Below are 20773 nucleotides of genomic sequence, written 5' to 3'. Positions count from 1 at the left end.
TGCCAACTACACTCACGGGAAAAAAAGTAGCAGCACCAAGAAGGAGTCGTGCGACGTAAACGAAAGTTGGCAGACGTGTTTCTACATCTGAAAGATGACGTATATTAAAATTTCGTGCCAGTCACATAAGAGTGGCGTTAGTAGTGCCACTACGAGCATTCAAATCAGGTTTGCTTTAAATACGGTGTAACGGTCGTGAGCGTTAGTTACCTCTGATGCTGGACGTGGTTACTCAAGAACGGCTTTAAGGCGATAAAGACGTCATAATCAGTACCTCACTGGGTTTGAACGAGGTCGTGTAACAGGACTGCGACAAGCTGGATGTTCCTTCTGTGTCATTGCAGAAAGACTTGACGGGAATGTGGCCATTGTACACGATTGCTGGCAGCGGTGGTCGCAAGAAGACCGAACTCCGGACGTCCACATGGCACTACCGGGGGAGGACCATCGTGTTTGGCGTATGGGTATGGCGCATCGTACTGCATCTGCAGCAGCTGGCACCGCAGTGACACAATGAACTGTTACAAATTGGTTACTTCAAGCACAGCTCTGGAGCAGACGCCCTTTAGTGTACACTCCACTGACCCCAAACTACCACCATTTGCAACTTCGGTGGTGTCAACTCACTAGAGGGCAGGCTGGAGGTATGTTGTGTTTTCTGATGAAAGCTGGTTCTGCGTCGGTTCCAGTGATGGCCGTGTTCTGGTAAGAAGGAGGCCAGTTGAGGGCCTGCAGCCAACCTGACTACGTGGTAGACGCACTGGACCTACACCTGGAGTTGTGGCCTGAGGTGCGATTTAGTATGACAGCAGGAGCACTCTCGTGGTTATCCCATGCAACCTGATTGTAAATTTTGTACGTCAGTCTGGTGATTCGACCTGTTGTGCTGCGGTTCATGAACGGCACTCGAGGGGGTATTTTGGTCCACATATCGCTGAACAACATTGTAACCCAACATTTTGGCATGGCCTACTCGATTATCAGACCTGTCTTCAGTCGAGCACATATGGGACATCATGGGACGACAACTCCAGCGTCATCCACTACCAGCATCAACCACCCCTTTATTGACCGATAAAGTGCAACAGGCATCAAACTCCATCCCACAAACTGACATCCGGCACCTGTAGAATACAATGCGTGCACATTTGCATGCTTGTATTCGGCATTCTGACTGTTACAACGGTTGTTAATGTGCCAGAATTTCATGTTTGCAATGACTTACCTCGCGCTTACATTAACCTGTGATCTTGCATAGTTTATCATTTAAATATACAACCTAAATAAATGTATTCTCGAAATTTCCTTCTTCTACATTAATTTTGTCAGATACAGCAAAGGACTTGGAAGAGCAGTTGAACGGAATGGACAGTGTCTTGAAAGGAGGATATAAGATGAACATCAACAAAAGCAAAACGAGGATAATGGAATGTAGTCGAATTATGTCGGGTGATGCTGAGGGAATTAGATTAGGAAATGAGACACTTAAAGTAGTAAAGGAGTTTTGCTATTTGGGGAGCAAAATAACTGATGATGGTCGAAGTAGAGAAGATATCAGATGTAGACTGGCAATGGCAAGGAAAGCGTTTCTGAAGAAGAGAAATTTGTTAACATTGAGTATAGATTTAAGTGTAACGATGTTGTTTCTGAAAGTATTTGTATGGAGTGTAGCCATGTATGGAAGTGAAACATGGACGATAACCAGTTTGGACAAGAAGAGAATAGAAGCTTTCGAAATGTGGTGCTACAGAAGAATGCTGAAGATTAGATGAGTAGATCACATAACTAATGAGGAGGTATTGAACAGAATTGGGGAGAAGAGGAGTTTGTGGCACAACTTGACTAGAAGGAGGGATCGGTTGGTAGAACACTTTCTGAGGCATCAAGGGATCACCAATTTAGTATTGGAGGGCAGCGTGAAGGGTAAAATCGTAGAAGGAGACCAAAAGATGACTACACTAAGCAGATTCAGAAGGATGTAGGTTGCAGTAGATACTGGGAGATGAAGAAGTTTGCACAAAGTAGAGTGGCATGGAGAGCTGCATCAAACCAGTCTCAGGACTGAAGACCACAACAACAACAACATTAATTATGTTTGATGTTGAGATTTTTTTTCCCGTCATTGTGTAAGTCGCTTCAATTTTCTTTTGTTTTGCGGTTATTATTATTATTATTGCAACTGGAGTAACTTTCACTGAATTACTTGGCAATGTTTCTAACTAAATCAGCTCGTGGCAATAAACTCAGTGATTTAAAGTATCTCTAAATTTTATTTCATAGCTAATCATCCAGTCATTAATTGAGGAAATCATATGATTATCCCGATCCATTGATCCATTGCTGGGCCGAAAATAAGCGTTTATTAACTCTGTTGCGTAAAGTTTAATTAACGTAGTTCCTTGGGGAGAGATCTAGATAGGCAACTAATTAACATCATTTCTCACTCTCTTTAATACACGGGGGGCAGGGGAGGGCGGGAGAGGAATGTCCCTAGGGTAGAAAGTGTCACGCTTATAGAAAGCGATTTGTGCTCGCAATCATTTTGGAAAAAAAAAATCCGTTTATTGTTACAGCGAGATCTTTTCATGAAATTACAATTTCCAACTTTTCCTCCGAACACGAAAATATTTTGTTGTGTTCTACTTATATAGTGAGAAATGACCATGGTAATAAAAACCTGAGCTCAGAGGAAAGAATGACGTGTTTTCGCACACGCTTCTCAAGAACGGAACGCTAGAGAAATAGTCTGGAAGAAGTGATCCCCTGCCAAGCACTTCACTGTGAATTGGAGAGTTGTCGTGTTGTTATAGATGTAGCTGTAGACGTGTGCTCAATCAAATATGGGCCATCGCACAGAGAACGTTTATTGCTTGCTTCAAGTACGGAGGCATATGTGGTTGGTACAGTCGCGGGAAATGAACTCGCTCGCTCTTCCCACATCAACCGCAGAGCCATGAGACGTACACGTTTGTGAAAAGAGCTATAATTGACGATTGCAAGCCAACATTAGGGTCTACTCAACAGGCAAGTATCGTGGCAGCATGATCATGACTATAGCAGATATCGTAGACAGATGTGGCCGTTTGAAAGAGGTATACGTCGTTTGCATACTGTAACAGCGTAACAAGAGGTGGCAGAGAAGGTTCAGTATCACCAGCACACACTGTAAACAGTATTAGGCCTTGCGAAGTTCTGCTTGGATCCACAATCTCATTTCTCAAATATTTGCCCATCGAGAATGAAGCAGTCCAAAGATAGTAATGATAAAGGTATCTAGAAATCTTTGAGTGAAAAGATTATGCATTAGCATAAGAATCTGCAGATTATGACAAGCAGCTGAGATAGTGTAGTAGACTCCAATAAGGAAGCTGCGCGAAAAGAACGTGGGCAAGATGACAGTTGTCAATACAGCCATGATTATCGTCCATTTCGTTTTCTGAAGCCATTTTAAGTAATAGCCAGGTAGTAGTTTTGTTCTGGCCACCATTCCAGCGGTCTTTTAAAATCCTTAGCAGAGTTTTGCTGATGCAAAAGATTCCGGAAATTGGTTTATAAGACACTACGTGATCGCGCCCTCGAGTATTAATGGAGAGTTCCTACAAACTTCTTTAGTTTCACTTCATATCTTTAAATGAAAATGTTTTATACTGCAAAATGCTTGAGTCATTTCAACGAAACGAGAGATGTGGATCACTTAACCATCAACGAACAACTTCGCATTAGATCAACTACCCCTTGCATCTTTTTCAAATTTCCCATGGAATCGTTACAAGTATGAACGCTTGGCAACAGACTTGCGGCCACAATTTCCTGCTTTTTCAAAGAAATTTATCGGCCTTATCAATTTCAAATTGTAAAACAACTCTGGAAATTCCTGGGGCTGTGAGTGTTGGGACTCATGACACCTACCCAACAAACCAGACTTTAGACCAGAGGGTTCCAAACTTTGTGAAGCTATTGCCCTCGATTGACTCAAATAGCAGTCAGTACAACAAAAAATGTTAGCACCTAACGAAATTTCAGGCTGAAAATTTTTCTTGTTATTCTTGAACACACCTAATTTTAAGATAAATAATATTTAAACAAATAAAACAAATTTTTCTAGGTATTTTATAAAGTTAAGAAAGTTTTAATGAGACAGCTGTAGCTCCTTATTTTTAGGATCTTTTTATATTCGGTTATATGTGAGCTAAGGTGAGTGGGAGAGTATTCTTGAACCTGGACTGAAGTTGAGAAGTCACGAAAATCTAAATCTGGGATAGCCGGATGAGGATTTTAACAATCGTTCTTCCGGATGCGCATCTAACCACCCAGACACCTCGCTTTTTCACATTCTTAAGGTGACAAAAATACTGATGGCACGTTATCAGTAACCACCGCCTTATAAACTTTATGACTACCGTAAAATCACCACAATGGTTTGGAAGACTGAACAGTCATAAGAAAATGACCTGGACTGTCATATATAAGAATCTTACCTGCAGGTGAAAATTGCTTGGATAGTGTGTACATTCAGTGAACTGACTGATTGCGCATTCCTTCATTACCAAAGTTGTCTAGCAGTTGTCTCCTAATTACATGCCACATAAATTAGTCCTATGATTTTATGCCTTCGTTACAATGCGTTTTGATATCAATCAACATATAAAGCATCTTTTACTGGGAATATTAATCAGATCTTTGTAGGAAGCCAATAAAAAATAAAATAAAAATACGATACTAATTCATCGGCTTTCACCAATGACGTAATGTTGGTGTGTGTCGTTACGTCACTTCTGAGTGGGTGTTTTGAATTGGAGGTCTTTGCCATATTTTCGTTAGTTTTGAGAGAAATTATATTTGTAATTTCTGCCGTTCATGAGAAACAAAATACTATCACTTCTGTTTCGACGATAAGTATAATATTTAAACAAAGCGTCTAGCAACCAGAGCATGTTGGGCTATCGGTGGGCTATCGTTTTCGAACATATTTGAACACATTCTAAGTTGATTTCTGAACAAATCATAAATTTATTTTCGAATGCGTGCGTACTGTACGTGATGTCTGTGCCGGGGAAATCCCAGTCACATCTAGAAATAAAAAACTTTCCGGCAGACAAAAGGGGACGGGGCTATACGAGCTGAGCCGAATAAACCCGAACGGGTGGATGACCGTCTAACCGGTCGACTAGAAGCAGGAAGCACCCCAAGACATATTAATTTCCACTGTCCTGAATTTAGGTCTGATGGCTTCCAAAACAAAATATACAGTGAGTGCGATAGAAGAATGCCGTGTGAAGAGGTGTGGCACTGCGTTTTGGCACACTTAAGGCCAAATAATATGTCTTACATTTCCTCGGCTGTATGTTTTATGCATCAAATTCTTCAGAAAGATGTGCGCTATAAAATGAACATATTTTTTAAAAATCAATTTTTTTTAAATTTTGACGTCCTGTCTGAAACGCTCAAGTTGGGGGGAGGGGCCACTATCAAGTTTTTGCTCCGGTTCGGAAAAATCGTAGATCCGGGACTGGCTTTATCAGTATTTTTTTCTTTACGGTGAATATTTTTTTTTAAATTAGCGTTGTTAATCATAGACATCAATTTATTCGTGGGACTTCTTTACGAGACTGGTTTCATATTCGTTAAAGTTCTTGTGGGGTAAACGTTTCGATGGACTACTAACACAAAGATAATTACATTTGTACCTGCGTGTCGCACTCTCCACTTGTACTAATACTGCTACAGGGCATTTTCCGATACTAGCCAAGATATATTTACGTGAATAATTTTTTAGTTCGTAATCTCTGTCCTGATGCCCATTAGCTGTAGAGCACATTCTTACGATGCTAGATTCAATTTCTTTACAAGAAATGTAGTAGTTGTAATTCTAAATATTCTTTCTCGATGTAATGGATTCTCGTAATTAGAACGGTCTGTGTTGTTTATGTTTCAACCTTATTGTCGCTATGTTGTTCATTCACATCGTTTGTCACATGTTCGCAACGTCACTGGTCAAAGCCGAATGCTAGCACCATAATTTCCTCCCTGTCCCGCTAAACTACAGTTATTCCTACTCCAAGTAAGTCATGACTTATAATGAGAGGAGACGGCGCTACAGACTTACACGCTGCAGCTTGCTTTGAAAGCGGCTCCATGTTAGACGCGCCAAAAAATTAGCAGACCACTATTTACGATCGCTTCTTGTTCTTAACTTCTATGGAGTGGTCATGCCTTGTGTTTTAAACAGAAAATGTTACAGTGCTTTCGTGGGTAACACTGGGTTAGGAAGGCTTTTCAGATGTTCAGGTCGTAAACACATATTTGATCCAGTAATGCCACATATTTTGGCTAGTAAATGTAGTTTTCTATTTGTTATAAGTTTCGAAAACTAATAAGAGAAATATTTTGATGTGAAATGGCTACATTGCCCTTAATACGGACTGACGAAACTGATGTTCCGTCTACGTATTCTTCTCGAAAGTGCCGAGAACATATTTTGCCATGTGTGTTCGGTTTCCAGTCTTTCCTTCTCACAGCGTTCATTCAGAGCGCTTTTTGAGTTCGAATGATAGAAAGTCTAAAGTCAAATGATAGAAATAAGACTACTAGACCTAAAGAAAACAGCGTAACGAAAATTCGTGTAGAGTAGATGAAGGTAAAATGTGCCCAGGGGTGCAAGAGTACACATCAAGTTTTCAGGTATCTAAAGCAGAGGTTCAGTATTCTCCACTAGGCAGCGCCTACGTAATAATCTTTTCAGCTCTGTTCTGGAGTCTCGTGGCAGTCGGCCGCTTACAGTAAGTCACTTTTGTACGTTTTCGATGTAAACTTTTTATAGTTTTGATTGCGTGCTAGGTGAACCCAAATCTATTTAAAAATTACCTATACTCAGTAGTGGAACTGATGGCTATAAGCTTCCAATATACTTCTTAATCTCCATGACTTTAGTTGTGTGTGTTGTCTGTAGACTGGCGAAATCGAAAATACCAGAATGCAGTAAAAGTATGCAGGTCTACTGGGGTAGAATTTCACAGAGCGTACATTTATCCCATCAAGAAAATATTTGCTAACAATCTGTACTTTTGCTTGTGTAATCCCTTCTAGCGTATTCATGCGTTTTTTCTTGGTTTCTATTTATTTTATAAGCCTCAGTATTCCCCTTGGAGAACTTACATTAATTTCCATTCCTGTAGTTTTTCTTTCGTTGGATAGAGGTTTCTTCAAACATACCTACATCTCAAACGCAATTCGTATGTAACCACATGTTGCATAGCGGCTTTTTATTTATATTTTTTTTTCAAGAAACCGACCGAGAACATCAACTCGAAGCGGTTAACAGAGGCACTCTTCTATTAGCTCTTGACGTTTTTGAAAATAGGAGCTCAATAAGACAAGCATCCAAAATTATCGGGTTTTCAAAGGCTGCCTCAAGCAAACGTCTGGAAACCGGCAAAGGTAGTGAGCACTCGGCCGATTTAAAAAGAATTTTCATTTGAGAAAGAACAGCCAGTACTGCAGCATTGCATCGTCCTTGACAAACATTTTTCTAGCCGTACTCTTAGGCCTATCATTAGGACATTTACTTTTTTCAACTCGCCGAAAATAAAGAGCTCGTAATTTGTTCTCCATGTATTTACTTGCAATCCTTTACATCTTCTTCAGTTGGGGGTAAAAGTACAAACTGCATACTCTTGCCCCATGCCTACGTAGTCTTAACCCACAACATGAGGTAAGAGCAAGTAACAAAATTTTTTAGGAAAACTTTTATTACACCTCTGTTAATAATTGGATGACAGTGAAACTTTTCCACAATGTTACCAATATGTCAAACTAGGTGTTTCAAGCGTAATTGAAATAATATTTTGTTTTAAATATACAGTAAAACCAAAAATGCATACTTTTACTCCTACCTACGCTGTTCAAAAGAAAATTTTGCTTTAACTAGTCTACTTTTGAATGAAATGTGCTTCCTTTACATTTTAGACCATAATCAGAATGAGTAGTATCTCCATAAGTGACGAAAGCTGCCATATTTTATCAAAAAACTTCCATCGGAAGCTAATGTTTAGGGTAATTAACTTGGCGGACATCGGCTTCAAGTTTGTGACTTCATGACAGCTTCCCTTATTATACCTCCATGGAGTACGACGCACGGTCCTTTTATCTGTGATTGCCACATTCAGTTGTCACGTAACGATGCTCTTGTAAAAACGCGAAGGTCGTTTCTTGATCCAATCAACAATATTTTGCTAATATCGGGAAATTATTTCTAATTTTATTTGTTGTTTGTTCTATCAAGCACCTACAGAAAAATTCTATTAACGAGCCCGTTTCCTTTTAACTCCTCAGAAAATTTAATTTCACGCTCGATGAGGCAATTACCTCCAGGTGGGGAACGACTACACTTGACAGTATGTAGTCATTAATGTCGAGTAAACTGGAATATTCCAGACGTGTACCAATGTCGATTTCTTATTTCTTATTGTGTTATGAGTACGAATTTTATGGTATACCACCACTGTGTATCCTGTGTTCTATTTTCGTCTTGTTTACTGGTTTTCGTATACTCTGATTGGAAATCTTGTTTTATGTCGAATCAGTCATTTGTTAATCATGTGTTAAATCGTCCCACAACGTAACTTAAAATAATTGCTGGCAGCTATCAACAGCCAAGATCACTTAAACATTTCTTTATTTAAAACAACCGGTTTCGACAGACCTTGCTAACGTCTTCAGTTTTTTTTTTTTTTTGCGAAAGGTGTTCATATTAAATTGGTCCGCACGCCAAGTTGTCATGTGCATAAAAGTCTGCTCATGACAAAAAGTTTGCCATGACTTAAATAGTTACAAAACATAACGCACCTCGTGCAAATGGCCATGCCCCTGTATGTATCGCGTTGTGTTTTTAAATATTTTAGTTATGAGACACCTTTTACAATAAACTGATTTTTATGCACATGACAAATTGGCGTGAGTTCCAACGTAATATGAACACGTTTCATAACATAAAGATTTTTGAGGACCTGGAGATGTCAGCAAAGTCTGTCGAAACCGGTTGTTTAAAAAAAATATTTACGCCATTTTGGCTCTTGAATGTTGTTAGCAAGTAAAACAGATAGCTCCTTCACTCTTCTCAAAATGAGAAAATTCAGTGATTTAACATAATGTCTAACACGAATCGTCAAAATCAATTGTGATACAACATTTATTGTGTTTGGACGGCTCTACGGGACATTCGAAAAGCCAATAAATATAAAAAGAAAGCATAGCAGATCGGCTGTACGTACCGAGAGTTACGCATTCAGTGTCATTCATAAACCTGCTGGCTATCTGCGTCGAGCCGAGGGACACGTAGGAGAGTAGTAGGCTGAGCGAGTAGCAGCAGACGATGTAGCCGTGCATGTTCCGCAGCCGCGGCAGCACCACGTGCACCAGCGCCGTCACCAGGATGAACGGCGTCGACGCCAGCATTATCGAAGAAAATATGATGAACTTGGGCTTGAGCCCCGGCTCCCGACCGTCCCAGCACACGAGCGCCACCTGCTGGGCGCCACCGTCGAGGCTGTTTTCCAGGCAGAAGCGCCGCGCCTCCACCACGTACGCTCCCAGCATCCTCGTGTGTAGCTGGCCGTCCGCGGTCACCCCCACGTAGTCCGAGCTGTTTACCGGTACGATGTTCACGCACTCTGTCATGGCCACCTCGTCGTAGTCGTTCAGCGAGACGTTGCCGCCTGCGCCCGTTATCACCGGCCGAAATTCTAAACTCGATTTTGCGCACGCGTTGTCCTCGAGGGCGTAGCCGCGCGGGCAGCACTTGGCGATCTGAGTGCGCGGGCAGGCACAGACAGTGCTGTTGTCGCCCACGTCGTACCAGAAGTACCGCCCCTGCGCGTCGCCGTCTGGACTACCGCTGGGGTGGAGGACCACCACCGGTGGACTGGAACACGCAGTATCGCGAACTGGAAGTTCCGCGCATTTCGGAGGTGAACCGCCTGCTCTGCAGGAACACAGGGTGGCCAGAGCGACCGCAACAGACAGCAGCTGGCGCATCTCTGCCGGAACATGCGAAGGCGGCCGGTGCTGTGCTGCCTGGGAGCGGGCGGAGGTGCGTCTCTACGGCCCGGCACCGAGCGGTAAGCGCGGGCGTGTTGCTGAAGGTCACGTGAGTGCCCCCCGGTGCCACGACTCGGCTCTCGCGAACAGGAAGCCCGCCGATGCGGCTGCCTTTTCTCAGGGCCGCCGAGTTGCCAGAACCGGTCCTTCACACAGCAGTCGGCGCGAGCCCACCTGATCCACCGTCTGGTACAGGTCAACGTCTCGCCAGTGATGATCTACGCCTAACTGTGTGAACGCAAGGTGGGTGGCGGAGGCTACTAATCTTGTGAAGTAGTCCTGAACATATTTATCGAAAACTGTCCTGAGCAATCAGTTCTACACCTTTTGCAGTATATGTGGAGTAGCGTACAGGTAGCCATCTAAATGTGAGGGATAGTTAAAGGTAAGGGAACACAATATAGTAATATATGTTGTTGTTGTGGTCTTCAGTCCTGAGACTGGTTTGATGCAGTTCTCCATGCTACTCTATCCTGTGCAAGCTTCCTCATCTCCCAGTACTTAATGCAACCTACATCCTTCTGAATCTGTTTAGTGAATTAATCTCTTGGTCTCCATCTACAATTTTTACCCTCCACGCCTCCCTCCAATACTAAATTGGCGATCCCTTGATGCCCCAGAACATGTCCTACCAACCGATCCCTTCTTCTAGTCAAGGTCTGCCACAAATTTCTCTTCTCTCCAATTCTATTCAATACCTCCTCATTAGTTATGTGCTCTACCCATCTAATCTTCAGCAATCTTCTGTAGCACCACATTTCGAAAACTTCTATTCTCTTCTTGTCCAAACTATTTATCGTCCACGTTTCACTTCCATACATGGCTACACTCCATACAAATACTTTCAGAAACGACTTCCTGACACTTAAATCTATACTCGATGTTAACAAATTTCTCTTCTTCAGAAACGCTTTCCTTGCTATTGCCAGTCTACATTTTATATCCTCTCTACTTCGACCATCATCAGTTATTTTGCTCCCCAAAGAGCAAAAGGCATTTACTACTTTAAGTGTCTCATTTCCAAATCTACCACCCTCAGCATCACCCGATTTAATTCGACTAAATTCCATATAGCCCCTCTGAATGAAATTCAGTGGTCAGTATAGAAAAAAATTAAGTCAAATAACATTAAACAGATTGTCATGAAATTTTACGTGCATGTAATTTTATACGTAATAGTCCACTGCTGTCATCAATGAAGTGGATTATGATATATATTACAAATAGGTATATAAAACGACATTTATTCCAATCCAACATTGTCAAAATTTCAAACCATACGGTCAAAAACTTTCGGAGATTTGTTGCTAGAAAAATTTCACAGTTTATACATAAGTACGAACGTAAATATTTGTTTCTTCTAAATCTCAAATCTCTGAAAGTTTTTTTACGGATTGCTCTGAAATTTTGACACAACAATGATTTCGTATACTCACGTACTTATTGGAACGCTATCTGGTATATACGAAATAAAAGGAAACACTATAAAAGTGTAAGTGTTGGTTTGTTCAAAATCGTTAATCTCCGAAAGTTATTGAAAGATTGCTTTGAAATTTTAACACGGCGTTGAAAGGGATCAACACTGGTACAGAAAGAACTAGCCTGTGAGGGTGTCTTTAAAACCTGGTGCGAAGAATATTCTACGCATAAACCGTGTAGATCCAAAAATAGTACTCTAGTACTCCTACTACCTCTACATATAAAGTTAGGCCTAATGAAACAGTTTGTAAAGGCTTTGCCTATAGATGGACTATGTTTTAAGTATCTCTGTCAAACGTTTCCGCGTCTTTCAAAAGCTAAACTAAAAGAAGGCATCTTTGTCGGAGCTGACATTAGAAAATTGACGTTTGATGTTAGCTTTGAATCCACAGTGACCCTAAATGAGAAAGAAGCATGGGTATCATTCAAGCAAGTCGTTACAAAGTTCTTAGGGCATGAAAAAGACCCAGAATATGTTTCTATTATAGCTACAATGTTAAAGAAGTATAAAACTTTAGGATGTTTAATGAGCCTGAAAGTTCACTTTTTGAACAATCACCTTGATTACTTCCCAGACAGTATGGGAGATGTTACCGAGGAGCAAGGAGAGCGTTTTCACAAGGACATTAAAATGATGGAAAAACGCTACCAAGGCCGCTGAAACACCAACATGATGGGGGACTACTGTTGGTCACTTCACCGAGAAGTTCAGCGAGCGACTCATCATAGAGAAAGCTACAGAAGAACCTTCAAAGAAAACCATTTCCAGCAGACAAGTGAAACCTCTATTAACACATATCATTGTTTTAAGTAGCTTACTGTACATACAAACCATGCTTATGTTCTAACAAAGCGTTTCACTAATTTCCCCGTGCACCATATAGCATAGGTTTTTTATGCTACATAATAAAAAGCATATTGCTCGAAAACTATGGGTGATACAAAAAAATTAAGGCTAGATTTGGATTCCGCTCATGAAAATCTATACAGATCAGCTATCAAAGTAAAAAAAGTTTTTCGAAAAAAAATTTTCTTTGGCCTGTGTTATTTAACATACGTATATTACAAAGGACGTTCAAAAAGTTTTGTACAGTTGTCTCTAATTTTTTTATTTTTTGCAGGAGAAGAATGAAATTTTATCAACACTCTTGGAACAATTAGCTATAAGTTGGTATATAAAGGTATTTTCTTTTATATACAGGTGAGACATAATGAACTGTGAAGTAGATGTCAGGTTGCGACAACGGTCAGTGATGGTGTTACTCTTCAAGACCGGCGATGACTCTGCCACATCGATTCACAGGAAGCTACTCCCTGTTTATGGTGAGGACACAATGGATCGCAGCAGTATCCAGCGGTGGTTGCAGAGTTTTAAAGAAGGTGATTTCTCTCTACTGGAGAATTCACGATGCGGTAGACCATCGACGGCAGTGATTGATGTGAATAAGGAGACCATTGATCAAATCATCCAAAATGACAGATGTGTGACGACACGACAGCTTGCTGAAATGACTCGTTTGTCATTGGGCAGTGTGGTATCACTGGTGCAGTCACTAGGGCACAGAAAAATCTGTGCACGTTGGGTGCCTAGATTATTGACAAGAGAAATGATAACGATGAGGAAGAATGGGTGCGAGGGTCTCATGAAGACCTTTACTGAAGAGTGGAAACAGTGTTTTGACAGCGTCATTACCCAGGATGAAACAAGGTCGTTTTTGTCCGAACCTGAGAGCAAAACCCAATCCATGGAGTGGCATCATCTGGGTTCCCCTCGGAAGAAGAAACCAAGATTTTCACGAACAGCAGGCCGAAAGGTGATGGCCACCTTCTTCCGGGATCAGTGTGATGTCATTGTCATTGACTTTTTGGAAACTGGCTCCATAATTAACCCTGGACCGTTACTATTTGTCACTGGACAAGCTGCGACTTGCCAGCAAGACCTACAGACCACAGCTTCAGCGTCAGCTCATTATACTACACCATGACAATGCCAAACCCCACACAGCCTTTATGACACAGGAGAAAATCAGGAAGATGGGTTGGAAAATTGTTCCTCATCCTCCCTACAGTCTGGACTTGGCTCCGTCTGATTTTTACCGCTTTGGTCCTCTGAAGGCCCACCTGCGCGGTAAAACATTTGATAGTAAGAAAGACCTTATTTCTTGTGTCAAGCGATGGTGTAAAAAGTCAATCCCCAGAATTTTACCAAAGTGCATTTACATCATGGGAAGAACATTGGGCCAGATGCGTCTCTGCTGATGGAGGCTGCATTGAGTGGGCTTAATGTATAGCTAAATTTTCCAAGTATGTTCACAAAAAATTTCGTTCTCCTCCTCTAAAAATTGAAGAATTAGAGGCGAATGTGCAAAACTTTTTGAACGCCCTTTGTATTAATACATATAGTATATAATTTATATATGTAATATATAAAGGGACTATATTGTTACCAAAAATCTCAAAATGTACCTTTCCAATTACTTCAAATTTTTACACGTTACTGTAATAAATGTAGAGTATATACTTTTTAATTATGATCAGAATATTACTACAGAATCGGAATTAGCGATAATAATAAACAGAGGGGTGGGAGGAAATGGACATAGGAAACGTGAAGAAGGAGCTAGACAGAGAGAGAGGGAGCAGGAGGAAATGGAGAGAGAGGGGGGAAGAGAAGATGGACACAGAGAGGGCAAAGGAGGAGGGAGAGATAGCACCACATTTCGAAAATTTCTATTCTCTTTTTGTCTAAATTGTTTATTGTCTTCGTTTTACTTCCATACATGGCTACACTCCAGACAAATACCTTCAGAAGAGACTTGATAACACTTAAATACACTCCTGGAAATTGAAATAAGAACACCGTGAATTCATTGTCCCAGGAAGGGGAAACTTTATTGACACATTCCTGGGGTCAGATACATCACATGATCACACTGACAGAACCACAGGCACATAGACACAGGCAACAGAGCATGCACAATGTCGGCACTAGTACAGTGTATATCCACCTTTCGCAGCAATGCAGGCTGCTATTCTCCCATGGAGACGATCGTAGAGATGCTGGATGTAGTCCTGTGGAACGGCTTGCCATGCCATTTCCACCTGGCGCCTCAGTTGGACCAGCGTTCGTGCTGGACGTTCAGACCGCGTGAGACGACGCTTCATCCAGTCCCAAACATGCTCAATGAGGGACAGATCCGGAGATCTTGCTGGCCAGGGTAGTTGACTTACACCTTCTAGAGCACGTTGGGTGGCACGGGATACGTGCGGACGTGCATTGTCCTGTTGGAACAGCAAGTTCCCTTGCCGGTCTAGGAATGGTAGAACGATGGGTTCGATGACGGTTTGGATGTACCGTGCACTATTCAGTGTCCCCTCGACGATCACCAGTGGTGTACGGCCATGATGCCGGGTGTTGGCCCTGTGTGCCTCGGTCGTATGCAGTCCTGATTGTGGCGCTCACCTGCACGGCGCCAAACACGCATACGACCATCATTGGCACCAAGGCAGAAGCGACTCTCATCGCTGAAGACGACACGTCTCCATTCGTCCCTCCATTCACGCCTGTCGCGACACCACTGGAGGCGGGCTGCATGATGTTGGGGCGTGAGCGGAAGACGGCCTAACGGTGTGCGGGACCGTAGCCCAGCTTCATGGAGACGGTTGCGAATGGTCCTCGCCGATACCCCAGGAGCAACAGTGTCCCTAATTTGCTGGGAAGTGGCGGTGCGGTCCCCTACGGCACTGCGTAGGATCCTACGGTCTTGGCGTGCATCCGTGCGTCGCTGCGGTCCGGTCCCAGGTCGACGGGCACGTGCACCTTCCGCCGACCACTGGCGACAACATCGATGTACTGTGGAGACCTCACGCCCCACGTGTTGAGCAATTCGGCGGTACGTCCACCCGGCCTCCCACATGCCCACTATACGCCCTCGCTCAAAGTCCGTCAACTGCACATACGGTTCACGTCCACGCTGTCGCGGCATGCTACCAGTGTTAAAGACTGCGATGGAGCTCCGTATGCCACGGCAAACTGGCTGACACTGACGGCGGCGGTGCACAAATGCTGCGCAGCTAGCGCCATTCGACGGCCAACACCGCGGTTCCTGGTGTGTCCGCTGTGCCGTGTGTGTGATCATTGCTTGTACAGCCCTCTCGCAGTGTCCGGAGCAAGTATGGTGGGTCTGACACACCGGTGTCAATGTGTTCTTTTTTCCATTTCCAGGAGTGTATATACTTGTCGTTCGTAAATTTCCGTTCTTCAGAAATGCTTTTCTTGTCAGTACCAGTCTACCTTTTACATCCTCTCTACCTCGGTTATCATCCGCTGTTTTGCTGCTAAATAGCAAATCTCATCTACTACTTTAAGTATCTCGTTTCCTAATCTAATACCCTTAGCGTCACCTGGTTTAATCCAATGCATTACATTATCCTTACTTTCTTTCAAGACAGCGTCCATTCGAATCAACTGCTTTTCCTAGTCCTTTGCTGTCTCTGTCAGAATTACAATGTCAAACTCAAAGTTTTTGTTTCTTCTTCCTGAACTTTAAATCCTACTCCAAATTTTTCCTTGGTTTCCGTTATTGCTTGTTCAATGTACACATTGATTAACACCGGGGATAAGCTACAACCCTGTCTCACTCTTTCTTAATCATTACTTCCCTTTCATTTCCCTCGACCCTTATAGCTACCCTCTGGTTTCTGTGAAAATTGTAAATAGCCTTTCGTTCCTTGTTTTTTACCGCTGCTACCTTCGGAATTTCAAAGAGAGTATTCCAGCGAACACTGTCAATACTTTCTGTAAGCCTACAAATGTTATAAACGTAGGTTTGCATTTTCATAACCTATCTTCTAAGATAAGCAACAGGGTCAGTTTTGCCTTGTGTTGTAATATTTTTGGCTTTATAGCCATCACATTCGGCTACAATAAACTCTTCATAGAGCAGTTGAAAAGGCAGCAGTGGGAAGGTGACGCAATGTGGTGTGAGGTACCGAAGACATATGGCTTGTTCGGTACGGATATCATGAGAAAGACAGTCTAAATTGTGGTCCTTCTCCGCAATTGGATGGTGCGTTCGGAAGTTGGACGCCAAAATGATTATCTTCTGTTATTGATATTAGAAAAACTAAACAGTGTATAGAAGCTTTTGAAGTGTGGTGCTACAGAAGAATGCTGAAGATCAGATGGGTAGATCAAGTAACCAATGAGGAGGTAGGGAACAGAATTGGGGAGAAGAGGAATTTGTGGCAAAACTTGACTAGAAGAAGGGATCGGTTGATAGGACAGGTTCTGAGGTATTGGAGGGAGGCGTGGAGGGTAACAATCTTAGAGGGAGACCAAGACATGAATACACTAAGCAGATTCAGAAGGATGTAGGTTGCAGTAGTTACTCGGAGACGAAGAAGCTTGCACAGGATAGAGTAGCATGGAGAGCTGCATCAAACCAGTCTCTGGACTGAAGACCATAACAACAACATGCTAATAAGAAGGATGAGGACCGCCTTCTCACACTGTTAGCCACTGACTGCGTAAGCAGAATTCTTCGAAATAATTGTATACAGGACACATTTTTTAATTCAGAACAACGCAAAATGGGCGCATCTGATTACCTCTACACTGCCAGAGTCTATAGTGTATATAGGCGAAAGTGGAAGAACTGTAAAAGAAGATATTAAATTGCATGAGCACCACACACGTTTAAAACAAAGTGTGAAGTTTGCTTTAGTGGAACATCATTAGATCTGTGATCAAAATATACACTCCTGGAAATTGAAATAAGAACACCGTGAATTCATTGTCCCAGGAAGGGGAAACTTTATTGACACATTCCTGGGGTCAGATACATCACATGATCACACTGACAGAACCACAGGCACATAGACACAGGCAACAGAGCATGCACAATGTCGGCACTAGTACAGTGTATATCCACCTTTCGCAGCAATGCAGGCTGCTATTCTCCCATGGAGACGATCGTAGAGATGCTGGATGTAGTCCTGTGGAACGGCTTGCCATGCCATTTCCACCTGGCGCCTCAGTTGGACCAGCGTTCGTGCTGGACGTGCAGACCGCGTGAGACGACGCTTCATCCAGTCCCAAACATGCTCAATGGGGGACAGATCCGGAGATCTTACTGGCCAGGGTAGTTGACTTACACCTTCTAGAGCACGTTGGGTGGCACGGGATACATGCGGACGTGCATTGTCCTGTTGGAACAGCAAGTTCCCTTGCCGGTCTAGGAATGGTAGAACGATGGGTTCGATGACGGTTTGGATGTACCGTGCACTATTCAGTGTCCCCTCGACGATCACCAGTGGTGTACGGCCAGTGTAGGAGATCACTCCCCACACCATGATGCCGGGTGTTGGCCCTGTGTGCCTCGGTCGTATGCAGTCTTGATTGTGGCGCTCACCTGCACGGCGCCAAACACGCATACGACCATCATTGGCACCAAGGCAGAAGCGACTCTCATCGCTGAAGACGACACGTCTCCATTCATCCCTCCATTCACGCCTGTCGCGACACCACTGGAGGCGGGCTGCACGATGTTGGGGCGTGAGCGGAAGACGGCCTAACGGTGTGCGGGACCGTAGCCCAGCTTCATGGAGACGGTTGCGAATGGTCCTCGCCGATACCCCAGGAGCAACAGTGTCCCTAATTTGCTGGGAAGTGGCGGTGCGGTCCCCTACGGCACTGCGTAGGATCCTACGGTCTTGGCGTGCATCCGTGCGTCGCTGCGGTCCGGTCCCAGGTCGACGGGCACGTGCACCTTCCGCCGACCACTGGCGACAACATCGATGTACTGTGGAGACCTCACGCCCCACGTGTTGAGCAATTCGGCGGTACGTCCACCCGGCCTCCCACATGCCCACTATACGCCCTCGCTCAAAGTCCGTCAACTGCACATACGGTTCACGTCCACGCTGTCGCGGCATGCTACCAGTGTTAAAGACTGCGATGGAGCTCCGTATGCCACGGCAAACTGGCTGACACTGACGGCGGCGGTGCACAAATGCTGCGCAGCTAGCGCCATTCGACGGCCAACACCGCGGTTCCTGGTGTGTCCGCTGTGCCGTGCGTGTGATCATTGCTTGTACAGCCCTCTCGCAGTGTCCGGAGCAAGTATGGTGGGTCTGACACACCGGTGTCAATGTGTTCTTTTTTCAATTTCCAGGAGTGTAGATTTCAAAGTAATGATTGCTAGCCAAGGAAACAACATTTATAAAAGTAAAGTCTGAAAAGCTCTTGAGATTTCTAAGAATGAATTTAATGTCAATAGAGAAGACGGTTACAGGCTTCCGGCTTTGTGGCTTCCCGTCATCGAGGAAGGAAATACGCAGCCACGGTGCGCGAGGCTTTCAAACAACGATCAGAAGTCCGCCTCTGCGGTAGGACAATAATATTTTGCTAAACATTTCCGCTCTCGCACACCTATCTAGTGGTGATGAACCACCAATAGTAGCTGGAAGAATTCCACCCAATAGCCCCACTGCTCCATAATAAACACAGGAAAACTGCCTTTTATAAGTGAAAGCGAAAATGATCTTTGTCAGTGTTCAGTGTTTAAAAAACATTGTCAAAACTTTTCGAACTGTTCGTCTAAAAGTAAGAAATAGATTAGAGAAACGCTTCACGCGCCGGTGGATGATGCTCGAAATGACGTACAGCGAATGAGGTGCCGAATAAGAATTGGAAGTTCAGTGTTTAACTTGGAATTATAGAATTTTTAAAGAGTACCAGAGGGCATTTGTCTGGCCATGTTACGTACACCGTGCAGTCTGCTTTTGTGTGGCCTCGCCATAATTCTATCATCTAAGCCCGTACGTGTAAAAAAAATTTCAACAATGTTTCAGTCTCAAACTACATGATTTCGTGTATCATTCAAAGGCGCATCATATTGTCTTCTAATCTAGTTTATTTCTTACTTTTGGAAAGATGATTTCACAAAACATTTAAACGTCTTTTATCAACTTTTTTTTGTTTTCAAGTTTTGTCCAGAAAACAAGGAATATGATATAATGAAATATCAATCGGTATTCGCTCTGTGGGAAGCGACTGATGGCCCCTTTTCACTTTGTTTAGATTACCTCGTGATACTGTCTGATGTTGATAAAAGCGTTGAATAACGTCAGAAGACGATTTTCAGCGAATGAGAAGTCTATGAAAACAGACGAAACTTCTTCAATACCATTTTGCTACACTTGGCTTGCGAAGGAATGTGATGACTGATCAGTGATTGACAGCATCTTGCACATAATTTTTCATCATCATCAACAGAACATATTGTTATTTGCCAGCAGCTTACAAATCCTACTACTATCTGCACGCCACACCAAAAAATATGGAAACATCTTGCGATCGTAAACACAGAAAGAATGGGTCATTGCTGCCAAGAATTGTCTCACTACCCTTTCACGTAATTCTGCGTTGCTGGACCATCTTTTCTCTTCTCGGTCCTACTCATCCGCATTAACTTATATTTTTTCTAGGTTTATAACTAGCTGCCATTCATCGCACCAACTATAAATTTTGTCTAGATCATCTTGTATCCTCTACAGTCACCCAACTTCGACATCTTACCGTACACCACAGCATCATCAGAAAAAAAAGGCAGACTGCTGCACACCCTGTCCGCCAAATCAATTATCTGTATAGCGCATATCAGCGGTCCTGACGTGCTTCCCAGGGGCACTCCTGACGACACCCTAGTCTCTGATGAACACTCATTGTCATTGAGGACAACATAGTGGGTTCTGTACTTTAAGATGTCTTAGAGCCACTCACATATCTTTGAATCTATTCCATATGCTCAAACCTTCTTTAACCGCCTGCAGTGGGGCTCCGTATCAAATACAAGGTGTTTATAAATGAATTCGGGGTTTCAACAGTTTATAATATTTATTACATTAAACTTACAGTTATAAATGATATGTCAAATGAACGAGCAACTCAAACAGTTTTACCAGGAACCTTATAAGTGTTCAATGTGAGCACTGGCATAGCGAAGTACGCGATTGGTTGAACTTTATTGCACCGAAGCGATGGATAGGCCGCAAGGGGCCCAATGACAGGGCTTGCTTTGCACGGCCTCCACGTTCACCCGACCTAACGCCGTGCGATTTTTTTCCTTTGGGGCTTCATCAAGGATCGTGTGTACGTGCCTCCGCTACCAGCAGATCTCCCTGAATTAAGAAACCG

General features: G+C 43.1%; 1 protein-coding gene across 3 annotated transcripts in view; it reads right to left on the bottom strand.

Annotated features, from left to right (window-relative positions):
* LOC126191836 (G-protein coupled receptor Mth2-like) overlaps positions 1–20773 on the bottom strand; it is a 652141-nt gene that overhangs the window by 430564 nt on the left and 200804 nt on the right. The window contains exon 1 of one of the 3 annotated variants that reach the window (XM_049932560.1): positions 9270–10090. The exons of the other annotated variants lie outside the window; for them this stretch is intronic. Within the exon in view, the coding sequence (XP_049788517.1) occupies positions 9270–10032 (763 nt within the window). The 5' untranslated portion in view covers positions 10033–10090. Of the gene's footprint in view, positions 1–9269; positions 10091–20773 lie in introns of those variants that run through there. 3 annotated transcript variants of the gene reach the window in all.

Source organism: Schistocerca nitens, chromosome 1 (genome assembly GCF_023898315.1).
Source record: "Schistocerca nitens isolate TAMUIC-IGC-003100 chromosome 1, iqSchNite1.1, whole genome shotgun sequence".
Classification (NCBI taxonomy): Eukaryota; Metazoa; Arthropoda; class Insecta; order Orthoptera; family Acrididae; genus Schistocerca; species Schistocerca nitens.
Note: the sequence above shows the minus strand (reverse complement) of the source record. Positions and strands in the feature narration are given on the sequence as shown.